Raw genomic sequence first — 14,017 nt, 5'->3', positions numbered from 1 at the left:
ATAAAGAAAAATTAAAATGTTTTAAAAATGAGCATCTTAAAAATAAACAAAGAATAATTTGAATCGATACAATTCCTCTGCTGCTGCTAAAGAAGCAATACCGCATCGCTAGAATGAAAATGGCTGCCTTTGTCATTGTCAAAAAACCATACTGATGTACTGAATTTAGTGAATTTATAAAATTGTATTAGTTTTGCCTGTTCATGGTGTTAATTATTTCGTTAATAGTAATATTTACCTATCCATCAGGATGGCTGAAGATTTAAGAAACTATAATTTACAGTTACAACAGGTATGTCAATAGAGCAAATGCATTACAATATTCACTGTTAGCTATAAAATTTTAACAAATCAATAAAAATTAATTTGAAATAACAAATTTCAGGTTGAAGCGGCACTGTTAACTGATCCTCAAAATGAGGAGCTCCTGAAATTGAAAGGCGATTTAGAAGAAGTAATTGAGTTGACACAAGATCTAATAAAAACACAGGAAGGTGAATCTAAAGCCACAAATATTCACGGTTCTAGTAATGATGATGATGTTACAGCGTCGCTGTTGGCAGCCGAGGAGGAGGAGCAGCATGCTCCCACTCAGTGGCATGTTGGAGACAAATGCCTAGCAAAGTACAAAACTGACGGAGTGTAAGTGCAAGAACATGTTTGAGTTTACATAATGTTAAGTTTCATTATAAAGAACCACAATTTTGTTGAGGCTTTATTAAACTTATAAATAGATTTTGCTTGTTTTGGCAGCTGGATTTATAGGGCATATGGATTTTCTCATGTTAACATGTTCATGGACAGCATCCATGTTATTCATAGACAGTGTCCATGATCATGTTAACTGCCGCACGCTATGAGCTATGAGTGTAGCTCACAATGGCACTGAATGTGTTACTGACCAGGGGTCCCCATTCTTTGTCAGTTTGTGGTGTATACTTTGTAGAATTCCTTTAACAGTCCTAACCTATCTAATGCTACTCAAAATAGATAGGTATCATGTTGGAAAATTGCCTAAAGATACTCTTCCGTACTCTTTGGTGGAGGGTGCCGCAACACATTTTAGGATGTCTGTTTTAATCTTATGTTGTACATAGGTATATTTCACAGCCTTTTTAACCCCCGACGCAAAAACGACGGGGTGTTATAAGTTTGACGTGTCTGTCTGTGTGTATGTCTGTCTGTCTGTCTTGTCTGTTTGTCTGTCTGTGTGTGTGTCTCTGTGGCATCGTAGCTCTAGAACGGTTGAACCGATTTTGATTTAGTTTTTTTTGTCTGAAAGCTGAGCTAGTCGGGAGTGTTCTTAGCCATGTTTCATGAAAATCGGTCCACTATGTTGCTTTCGGGGTTTTTCAAAATTTTAATTTTGTGGTTAGGTTATCATTTATTTTAAATCAAGAGTGAACAGGCATCTTCTAGGTGAGCTCACTCCATTATAGACCACATCTGCCTTTGGCTAGTCTGTGGCCAAGAGTAAGCCCATTTATAATAATAGAAAAAAAAATTACTTATGTTACAGGTTTTATGAAGCAATTGTTGAAGAAATAACAGCAGACAGCTTAAAAGTTAAATTTGATGGATTTACTTCCTTAGAAACTGTGTCTGTCTATGATGTAAAGACAGTGGGCTCAGGACTGAAAAGAAGATTAAGTACAGATGAAAGCAAGTTAGTATTATTCTTGGACTATTTTACTTATACTAACTATTAACTATTGTTACTTTTCCAAAAATAAAACTATGACCATCGGGTAATTATGTATTATGTTATGTGCATTCAGCGCATCATCAAAACTATTAGTTAATAAATTGCATTATTATTTTCTCATTTTACAGGCATGGAAAAGGTTATAACAGAGAATATTTAAAAAAGAAAAAGCAGAAAAAACAACAAAGGTTTAAACAAATCGAAGAAGAAAGAGAAAGTGAAAAAAATAAGTGGCTATCATTTCATACTAAGGCATCCAAAAAGCCAGGAGTTCGGACTAAAAGCATTTTTGCATCTCCTGACAATTTGACTGGTAGAGTTGGTATTGGCACTTGTGGTATCTCTGGTCAGCCTATGACTAACTACACACCTGGCGAAAAATGGAAGAAAGGGGGATAGTATAGGTACAATCGTTCATTTTCCCATTTAGTTTTATTTTATCATTAAGTTAGCAATTGTGTCCTGATTATGGATTTATAATAAAAATTTTCAATACAATATATTAGTTTTTACTTCATTCATCCTAGAAACCTTCATTGTTGAATACTTATTTATTTATTTATTTAACCTTTATTGCTCAACATAAAGTGCAATTGGCGAACTTAATGCCTTAAGGCATTCTCTACCAGTCAACCATTGGACCAAACAGAAACTTACAATTGGTGCAGAAAATAAAACAGAAATTTAAATAGATATAAGTCACTATCTAAATACTATATGCATCATCAATATACATACACAAATAAGTACAATCATATACATACATAAACTAACTAAAAATATATACATATATAGTACTCATTTAACCATTACTTGTAGATTTTAGAGACTTCTACACTACCTAGACATTCCTTTGAATCTTTTAGCTTTCCCCTAGGAAACCTATGATATTCTATTCATTTGACAAGGAATCTTGTGAATTGGTCATTTTTTTAAATAATTTTAGATCCTTCATCAGTGGTTATTTAAATATGGCACATGCTGGAATACCAAATGGAATTCTATTCGGAAGATTGGAAACCTTAGGTTACTTCACCAACAAGAACTTTAGAACTTAAATATACAATGACAATGGAAACCTTTTGGCCAGGTACTCTTTTTTGTTATGTTATAATGAATGATTGCAGAGAACAAGATTACAAAGTTCTTTGCACTTAAAAAACACCGCCCTCTAATGACCTTTTTGCAAATCACGTACCTTGTAGAAACGAGTAGATATACTAGCTGCACAAGTGTAGTAATTCACAGCAGGTTCACCTAGATGGCGCTTAGCCAGATTGACAAGGTGGAAAAACGGGGATGGCGAAGTAGTGCTATGATTGCTACAAACCTATCAAAGATATAGACGCTCAACCAAATTTTCCTTCGTCGCTTCATTTTCAATGATTTTTTAAGTCGTAGATAATTCCAGCAACGTCAAGGTTTAGGAAGGCATGCGCTTTATGAAGACAATTGGCCGGTGAGCCCTACATTTATCAAATGTGCCGCCTTTTTCTAATGCCAAGATTTGGTGGACCGTCTATACCTATGTTTTAAAACAGTATTGCGTCACTACTTTTAAAAAAACTTGTATTTTCGTCTGTCAATGAAAAGAAAATTGTAAGGACTGTATCGTTAAGTATAAGGACAAAACAAACCTCATCTAAATGTTGACATGTGCATAATTTTGTATTATTATGTTCCGAGAGTATGATCTTAAGGTATTGATAAGTACTATTTGATATAAGAAGGTCTGATATTTTTTTTATTTTAGGGACTTTATGGTACTTTCATTAAGGTCTAGCAAATAAATTTCGGACAACCCCTATCTGGCTTAATTTGAGAATATTTCAATGACTCTTTGTACGATTTCAACAAACAAAGTTAATATGCTGTCAATGAAAAGAAAATTGTAAGGACTGTATCGTTAAGTATAAGGACAAAACAAACCTCGTCTAAATGTTGACATGTGCATAATTTTGTATTATTATGTTCCGAGAGTATGATCTTAAGGTATTGATAAGTACTATTTGATATAAGAAGGTCTGATATTTTTTTTATTTTAGGGACTTTATGGTACTTTCATTAAGGTCTAGCAAATAAATTTCGGACAACCCTATCTGGCTTAATTTGAGAATATTTCAATGACTCTTTGTACGATTTCAACAAACAAAGGTTAATATGCTGCCAAAATATATTCTTTAAGAGTCCTCTTCATGGTTTTTCCAATTGGGTACTTGTAGAATAAATGCGGCGAATTTATATAATTTAAAAAAACGCAATTTTGAGCAACGTTCCAGATTGCCGTAAATTTTTGATGCTAGCAGGATGAGAGAAACAGATAAAAAATTAGCCATAGGCCAAAGTCTAATTGACATTCATGGTGTTTGAACAGTGCTTAAACCAGATCGATATAAACAATGTATGATAGTCAAATTCGACATCAAAGTCGGAGTTAGAGTAAGCACCATGCCACATTCTCTAAATGGCCGCCATACACAGATCCTGAACTATATTTTTTTTAAATAACAGTGGCTAGACTATGTCCAGATATTCTGCTTTGTGGATCATGTGTTGTTGAGGTTCGCACCATACAATTTTTTTTCGCAATCGTATCGTCTTTTACGCACTTTGTGAATTTTCTAGTAGCATTTGTCCGGAATCGTAATTGGTACTCGGGAGGATTAAGTCAATACTGTCTAAACCATATGCTTTACGTCGAGTTTCTAGGACAAAATGTGTACCTTATTATGTGCCTTATTAAGCCCATGGCTTGTTATAAGAAAAAAATACACGGTGTTTCCGGTATCACTCAAAAGCTCAGACACCCCAACTGATTTTTATTTTTTTAAACGTATCTAGAATGTTCATTTTTTAATCTGATGATTATTATTTTTTTAAATTGAGTTTTAAATTTTCTGTGCAGCTCTACTCGGCTTTTAACTCTACACTCAATAAAATAATTGCTAGCTACCATCATATACCTTCAAACTGTTTAATTGTGTACGTTACTGCAACGACATAAGGTTTACCAATAGACAGCTATGTCAATGTAAAGCACTTTAACCTGTGTCACAGTAAACTTCAAATTAGACAGGTGACTCAGTAAGCAAATTTAAACCTAAAATTCAAAATGACAAGGTTGTAATTCGGTACGAGTTCAATTTGTTATGACTTATGATAAACTTTAAAATTAAACTGACGCACAACGTCTATCTCGTAGCGGAAAAAATAATCGTCCAAGTAACCAGCCAGTATTAATACCCTTAAATACTGAAAAAGGTATACAACCTCTAACAATATGATATGCACAATGTTGTATTACAAATTTGTAGAATGGGCACGTAAACAATAACTAATAATACAAATTAAAACAAAAAATATTACCCCCATCAAGATATAGCTCAATCGATTCTACTCTCGATTCTGAACAAACAGTTTTCAGGTTTTTAGTGTTAAGTGAAACACCGTGTATAATAGCAAATAAATACGCCTACTCAAAGTTGTCTTCATACTTAACGATACAGTCTTTAGTAAGTATGTATGGAATGCATATAGACTTACTGCGTTTTAACTTTGCGGAACAGCATGAGATACGAGATTTTTTTAAAGTAGTGACGATTGGTAAGTCCTATAGGTATTATACCTACCGTTACGTGAGGGATGGGTTTCTTTGTACCTTCTTTGTAAAAATAGTCCCGAAATAGGTACCTAAAATAAAGTTTTCGACGTGTTGAATTACTTTATAGTCGAAATCCCGGCGTCGGTAACAGCTGATGGTAGGTACAGTAGAAAAAACTTAAAAACACAAGGCTGCAATGGAACGCAATACGCAACACCGCGGGGTTATGGAGTCTCCCAAGGAACCACCGGAACTTAACACCCTTGTATTCGGCTAAAAGTCGTTATTATTGCTGAAGGTCACAAGGCTGCGAGGTTGAGTCGGTACACTTTCCATAATAGTACATTACGATACAAGTGCGTAAAAAAGAGATTTTTTTGTACACATGGTGCATTTTTTACGCACTAGTGCGAGAAGTGGTTCATTTCTTGTCAGGTCGAAACTTCGGAGGGGCATCTCTGTACCTAATGAAAACCGCCGTACGATACACGCGAAAAGAAAATTCGTAACTCATGTCGATTTAAAACACTCCCTTCGGTCGTGTTTTAATTTATCGCCACTCGTTTCGATCTTCCTTTTTTCCGCACTTGTATCGTAATGTAAGTAAGTAAGTACAGATGGTCTTTTTTACGCACTAGTGCGAGAAGTGCTTCATTATAAGTCAGGTCGAAACTGCGGAGTGCCATCTGTACGGAAAAACGTCGTACGATACAAGTGCGAAAAAAGGATGTTCGAAACGTGTGGCGATAAATTAAAACACGACCGAAGGGAGTATCTAGGAATATCATAATCGGGCGGATATGGATATTACGATCGGACAGGCCAGGCCTTTGTTTTATTCGGTGTTCCTGCAAGCGACATAAAACAAAAAGTAAATCCACCCTTCGTTCACAAAGTTACCAACGCTTTTTAATTACAGAACAGTGCAACCGAACGGATACCTATTTTTATGTTACCTCTGTGTACCCAAGTACCTAATTACCTATGTCGGATTATCCGAAATTGGCACATAAAGCAAATAATTTATTTTGGAAAAGGGATTTTACGTTTTTGCTTCTGTGGGGCTGCTTTAACCTAGTTACCTACTCATAATTTAAATATCGTCACTACTTTTAAAAAAACTTGTATCTTCGTCTGTCAATGAAAAGAAAATTGTAGTAAGTATGTATGGAATGCATAGTGACGATATAATAATTACCTACCTACATAAATAAACTAAATATTACCTCTATGTAGGTACGAAATATTCATAAAACTAAATATTGCGTACCTATTGTTTCTCTTTTAAATGTTTCCTAATAAATACGAGTAGGTATTAGGTAATCTGAGATCTTAAAGTTTTGTTCAAAGTATATATGTGACGGAGGCCCGCCGGCTGGCGGCGGCGCCCGTCAGGGATGGATGGCCAAAGGATGAGCGGCATAGGCGCGTGGGGTGGTTCTTCGTGTACTGCTTATCTCACAGCCACACTCGCATGCTACCATTTCATGAAATAAACTCTGGACCACATTGACCATTCCTAACCTAACCTCTATTTATTACTCAGTGCCAAAAATCAATAAGGATTGCTCTAATAAAGACGGATTGCTCAGAAATAAGAAACAACATGAAAACGGTTAAGACTTTATTTTCAAATAAGCTACACCGGTTCTAACCCTACGCCACTTTCCCGGGAAGAATTCAGTCCCCTCTTAATTTTCAGAAGGGTATCCCATTTGGGACCGGCAAGAAACCCGGAGGGTCACGTCTTTTCAAGTCATATTACAATATCTTGGTTATTACAAAAGTAGACTTCTTATTTAATCACAATAACACTTGAGATAGAACACTTACTTAGTTAAACGGTTAAAGAGCGATAAGATTCAATAAGCTATCGAAATAATCCTTCAGGTATAAGCCTTCAGGAACAAGGCGAATTTGGCACGAGCGTGGTCAACGTCTGTAAGCTACAACTGTCTGATCAAGAATCTACAACCTTTCTCTAGCGCGGTTGAATCCAGAATCTGACAACCTTTTTATGGCATGATTCAAACAAGAATCCCCACCATCCCCGCTCAGAGCGGTCAGGTCACATTTCCGTTTACCGTCAAAGTGACGTTAATTTCCAAGTAATCAATTGACGTTTTAAATCTCAACAATATTGCCACCTCGTGCCGAAAACACCCAAGTTAAAACCACTTGACGTTCCAAAAGCCTTTTACCAATAATCAAAATAAAATCAATAACAACTGTCATGTTTCGCGACATCATCTGCGATTGATACTAAAATGGTTTGTTTACATTCGACTACCCGCGTTAACACAAAAATAACAATATTCGTTGCGAATTGGTGTCGGAGCTGCCTCACGATACGACACAGCCGTCCTGACGATACACACGTCCTCGTGTGTGGGTACGCATCTAGAACAAAACACACAGCACAGTATCACATCGCTCGGTCACTCCTGACCCAAAATCTGAGTATAATTGCTCGGTCATTCCTGACTCCAAAAATTTTACTCTCTAAAGTCATCAAATAAAATCAATTGTCACAATAACAAGTGTCTACACACAATTGATTTTTCAGAATCTCAAAATGATCCCAATTTAATCGTCTCAAATTTACAATCGTCAAGTCCATAATGCTCACAATAACTTTAAGCTACAGCTAGAAACTGAATCACAATAACCACCTCTATCAGGTGGTGATCACCTCCATCCGGTGACCATACAAACAACTGCCTCCATCCGGCAGTGCGACACACAAGGCCAAACGCACACCGCACAGCAACGGGAATAAATGCCCGGAATTTTACGCCTACGACTACGCATGACTACTTGAACATTTACTTGAAATACTTGAGCATTGTGAATTTAACGGTGTGATCGTTAAAATCCTTACATTCTTACAGTCTTTGGAATTCCATAGGAATAAGAATCATGTGAGCGATTCTTATGTCTCAAATTTTGCGCAATATAAATTGCAAAAATAAAAATCCTATCATTACTTCTTTATCATGAAATTAATTAAAAAAAACATGATCAAAAATCATCTTTACCAGTTTTATCTTTTGCTTTATCAATTTAGTTAAGAAAAACAGTTTCACAACTAAGTACCTACCAAATGAATAAGCAATAGTCAAATGAAACTCAACGTGTTGATCTCACCGATCAAAATGTCAGTAAATCAGAATTAAAATAATGAGTTACAGTGCTCTAACAGTTGCATCCATCCTGCAACTTGACACACGTCATACAGCTGATACACACAGCAACATATGAACCACCTCTATCCGGTGTTCATCACATCAATATGGACTACCTCCATCCGGTATCCATAACATCGACCGATTACACCACCAAATCAAACGCACGCCACCCACAGTCGTGGCCGTACAGAAACGGAAAAATAGATCCGAATTTTACTCCTACGTTTACGAAAGATTGTAATGGTGTATGCAGTCTGAGCCAAAGCAACCCATAGCATTATGGCACAAAACAAAAATTACGTTAACCATGAAAACGACGAGTTTCATCCTCCAATTGCAAAGTAATGTTTACCAAAAAAAAATCAATTTACTTTAGCATCACAAAACTTTCGTTCTGTTTGAACTCTCAATCTAAACAGAACAAAAATCTCAATATCATCCCAACGAAATGGGAACTGCTCACCAGCTCAAAGTATCAGTGTCCAAGGGTGTATGCATTCGTCGCTTCGACGCAGACGTCGAAGCCAATGAACACCTCGCGAAGACCAGTTCAGGAACGAAGGCGCCAGACTGCAGTTGCCACTGCTGCAGCAGATGCAGTGAAGCACGACGTGGTTTATCACAGCTGGCCATTACTGAAAGCATCATTTACTCGGTATCAGTTTCATCGTTTACTGAAGTAAAAAGGGAAAGAAGTTCACAAATAAGCACACAACGGCGGCATGTCTTAAATATGGGACTCAATTACTTTCTCATACTAAAATAAAAACTTCAAAAACTGTTTATCTTTTATCCATGCACAAACAAGTGGGAACACGTGTTTGTATTTGTTTTTAAACTTTCACTAAATGAAAAAGCTTTGCTTAGATTGCTTAGCCATGAAACTCTGAACAAAATACAAAAATAAACCATAGGAACGAAACCTGTCCTTTTCATTCATTCTCTCTGCGCTGGAGATTTTCAGTGTTGTGCAGCCTCTGTGACATCAGCGTGAAGGCACACACGACCCTCAGATACCACACGTTGTGTAGACTCCAAGGCTCCAAACTCCATTGTGGCTGCACACTGTAACGTAAATTTTCATATGCGTAGCATGTGTTTTCACACAATGAACAATCCGAGATAGATCACGACATTTAAGGGGGCATTACTTGCAACAACTCGCCAAATTTTATAAACTACGAAATATTACAGAACAAGGATCTGTGAAACTAACAAAATCAGAATAAGGATCTTTATTTGTTCTATGAAAAAAGTCACTGAATAATTTTAGCCAAAACAATAACTACGAAATTAAAAATTTAATAATCACTACGTTTTCATTCTCATCAAAGTTTCCATAAATAGCAATCAACTATTTACACCAAATAACACAATGAAATGCACTCACCTGCATTCAAGGTTAGACATGTGACCTTACTACCACGTGTCTAGGTTAGGAAATACCAACCAGGAATTTGCCAATGTTAACTTAGCTCACATCACATGTCAGCTATGTAAGCAATTGAAGAACTCGCATCGAATCCCACTTTCTGATGACGGAGGCCCGCCGGCTGGCGGCGGCGCCCGTCAGGGATGGATGGCCAAAGGATGAGCGGCATAGGCGCGTGGGGTGGTTCTTCGTGTACTGCTTATCTCACAGCCACACTCGCATGCTACCATTTCATGAAATAAACTCTGGACCACATTGACCATTCCTAACCTAACCTCTATTTATTACTCAGTGCCAAAAATCAATAAGGATTGCTCTAATAAAGACGGATTGCTCAGAAATAAGAAACAACATGAAAACGGTTAAGACTTTATTTTCAAATAAGCTACACCGGTTCTAACCCTACGCCACTTTCCCGGGAAGAATTCAGTCCCCTCTTAATTTTCAGAAGGGTATCCCATTTGGGACCGGCAAGAAACCCGGAGGGTCACGTCTTTTCAAGTCATATTACAATATCTTGGTTATTACAAAAGTAGACTTCTTATTTAATCACAATAACACTTGAGATAGAACACTTAGTTAAACGGTTAAAGAGCGATAAGATTCAATAAGCTATCGAAATAATCCTTCAGGTATAAGCCTTCAGGAACGAGGCGAATTTGGCACGAGCGTGGTCAACATCTGTTCGCTACAACTGTCTGATCAAGAATCTACAACCTTTCTCTAGCGCGGTTGAATCAAGAATCTGACAACCTTTTTATGGCATGATTCAAACAAGAATCCCCACCATCCCCGCTCAGAGCGGTCAGGTCACATTTCCGTTTACCGTCAAAGTGACGTTAATTTCCAAGTAATCAATTGACGTTTTAAATCTCAACAATATTGCCACCTCGTGCCGAAAACACCCAAGTTAAAACCACTTGACGTTCCAAAAGCCTTTTACCAATAATCAAAATAAAATCAATAACAACTGTCATGTTTCGCGACATCATCTGCGATTGATACTAAAATGGTTTGTTTACATTCGACTACCCGCGTTAACACAAAAATAACAATATTCGTTGCGAATTGGTGTCGGAGCTGCCTCACGATACGACATATGTATACCTATCTATCAATAATGTTTTATTTTAACAAATACACATTAATATTGAGACAAAAATCAACAATTAAACGATGTCCACAACTTATTATTGTATTTTAACCAAAGAAGACCTTTTCTATAAGGTACAGCGGGGTAATTTCGACCACGCCGGGGGCCATTCAACTGATTCATTTTTTCCATTTAGGTAGGTACAATGTTTGCATTATTAATTAGAGTGTCCACGGCACGGGTTATGTATGGCACGCGTGTTCAGTGGATTGATACTCAATAGTGTAATAATGGAAAAAATGGATCAGTTACAATTTACTACGAGAAAGCGTTCGACCGTGTACCTATTAGAAGGCTTATTGCTAAATTGGAGCACTTTGGGATTCGTGGGCAACTCCTTGAATGGATATCGGACTTTTTATCTCACAGGATATTTAAAGTAAGAGTAGGAGAAACTTTATCGAGTGCTCACAATGTCTATAGTGGTGTCCCGCAGGGATCAGTGCTCGGACCAATCCTGTTCGGCATATTTATAACAGACCTAAAGAGTGTAGTGCAATCAGAACTATCAATATTTGCTGACGATACCAAAGTTATGGGTAATCCACTTATAACTAATAACATTATTCAAAGTGACTTAGACCGCATAGTCCAGTGGACTAAAGACTGACTCATATCGCTAAATCCTGACAAATGCAGTTCTTCACATTGGGAAAACCAAGTTATAACATTGATTCTGTTCCCCTGCAAGCTGTAACCAGTCAAAGAGACCTGTGGCCCGTTTCTCGAAAGGTACAAGACTTGTATTACAAGTGCGCGAAGTGTCAAATCGTATGGGTTGTCATGGAAACACACTTGTAATACAAGGCTTGTACCTTTCGAGAAACGGGCCCCTGGGTGCGCAGCCGAATAGCACTAACGCTCACGAAACGCTCACGAAACGAAACGCTAGTAGATATCTATCTCTATCGCTCGTGCGTATTGGCGCGACAGAGCCGGACTAACTGGCGCGGCGTTTCGTTTTCGTTTGGCGTCGGAGAAATGTCATTCGGCTACGCACGCTGGGCATCACTGTTTCGCATGACTTGAAATGGGGCACGCATATCACCAATATAACGAAGAAAGCAAATTCTATGCTGTAAGGTCAGTGTGGGGAAGACCGTCTACCCGAAAAGACCGTCTATTGACAATAACTTTTGTGTTAAAATGAAAATGAAAATGAAAATGAAAATGAAAATGAAAATGAAATATTTATTTTTCAAGTAGGCATATTACAATGCGCATATGAACGTCAAATAAAGCTACGCCGGCTCTAACCCTACGCCTCAGCCTAATATATCTACGCCTCTCACACCTCCGAAGGTATACCAGTTTTTCATCCTTAAGCCATTGGTCTTGACCACTTGACCCTAGGACGAACACTAGTAAACAATAAACTTGATTCGTGTTTCGAACTCGAGCATCGAGTTCAACATGGTTCCGCAAAAAATTAAAATAAAATAGAAGCAGTCGGAATATTTGTATATCATGTGTGTAACGTAGTCATTTAATAACCGTTCTTTCTGATTAGTACTATTAATCTACTCAAAACGCGTTCAATTTCTTGTTTTATGTTCTGAAATATGTAACTTAGAAATTGTGCCTAGTCAGAAAGTCCGGCATAAAAGAGAAAGGCAAGACCGGCATACGATAAACAAGGAGTTGCCAACCTTTTTTAGGCTTTATTGGAAATAAGTCGAGTGTACTTAAACAATATCAATATATAAGTACGTTTTTGGCTTATGATAGTTGTACCGTTTTTGATTTTAACTTCGAAATACAGTTTTGGTAATGATTCGTATGGTGTTACTAATATCATTCAAAAGTATTCAATAAAAATGACATAGTTGTGAAGAATTATAAGTGCTGAACAGAACTAAGCCACAACTAAGCCTACTTACACTGCATTACTCATCATCATATTTAAGTTGGTAGTGTTTGTATATTATGCAACCACCGGCGAAAAATATTTCAAAAGAGAGTTATGTACCTATTTTAGAAATAAAAGTAAGCATTTTGAATCCAATTATTTATTTAAACAGAAAACATAATATTTGCGCACCCTTGACAAAACATATTTGATAAAGGTTGTTCGTCAGATGGCAGAAACTGAACCCTGGAGACACAGAGGGTCATATCGAAACTATGACTAGTGGCACAAACTGTGCACTTCTCAAGCAAAATCATTTCGTCTTCCTCGTCGATATATACGCTGGTGTTAGGAAGTGCATCAAAAAAAGGTTCTATCAATACATTCTTCGGAAGATGTATAGACATGACTTGTATATAACAAATATTTATGTATTAAGTATACAAATATTTATGTAAATATTTATGTATTAATGACATCTGAATCTCTACTATGGGTTTTTGAAGTCGTAATCGAGCAAAATGGGGCAAAGGGTGTTTATTGAATCCTGAACGAAGTAAACGAATCTCTAATCTCGCTACGCTCGGGATTCAAAATTAGAATCCTGAGCGTAGTGAGGGATTCAAGTATTAACGCTCAAGGTGGAAATAATTTTGCTACCATGTGACATAATACAATTTTTCACGTCACCTATGAGGAAATTACCAAAATGTTAATAATGAATATACCTACTGCAAATCAGTAGTACGAACTTAATCTACAACAATTTTTAAATGATCATGAAATATAATATCAAAACTCTTTTCATTTAATTAATATGTTATACTGGCAACATAAAATCCTTGAACAGAAAAGAACCACTCAGCTCCTCCAAGACTCGAGTTTGTAATATTCATACTCCCCGAGTTACACACAATGTTTTTCATCACACTTGCAACATAAAAATATGTAAAAAGATAAAAAAATTGAATACGGTACTAGAAAATTCATAACTCCCTTGGGAGAACGATTTTTCTATAACTCACGCTCCGCCTGCGTGTAAAATCACGTTTAGTGTGCGAGTGTGATGTAAAAAATTTCGCCTTCATT

General features: G+C 36.8%; 1 protein-coding gene and 1 long non-coding RNA gene across 2 annotated transcripts in view; both read left to right on the top strand.

The window, feature by feature from the left end:
* LOC125225106 overlaps positions 1-14,017 on the top strand; it is a 350,675-nt gene that overhangs the window by 212,078 nt on the left and 124,580 nt on the right. The gene's annotated exons all lie outside the window — the stretch shown is intronic.
* LOC125225104 (survival of motor neuron-related-splicing factor 30) lies at positions 57-2,203 on the top strand. Its single transcript, XM_048128660.1, has 4 exons — positions 57-292; positions 386-642; positions 1,520-1,666; positions 1,834-2,203. The coding sequence occupies exons 1-4, from the start codon at positions 251-253 to the stop codon at positions 2,102-2,104; spliced, it is 717 nt and encodes a 238-aa protein (XP_047984617.1). The 5' UTR covers positions 57-250; the 3' UTR covers positions 2,105-2,203.

The sequence above is a fragment of the Leguminivora glycinivorella genome, chromosome 4 (assembly GCF_023078275.1).
Source record: "Leguminivora glycinivorella isolate SPB_JAAS2020 chromosome 4, LegGlyc_1.1, whole genome shotgun sequence".
NCBI lineage: Eukaryota > Metazoa > Arthropoda > Insecta > Lepidoptera > Tortricidae > Leguminivora > Leguminivora glycinivorella.
The sequence above is the reverse complement of the archived record's forward strand: the minus strand, read 5'-3'. Positions and strand labels throughout refer to the sequence as shown.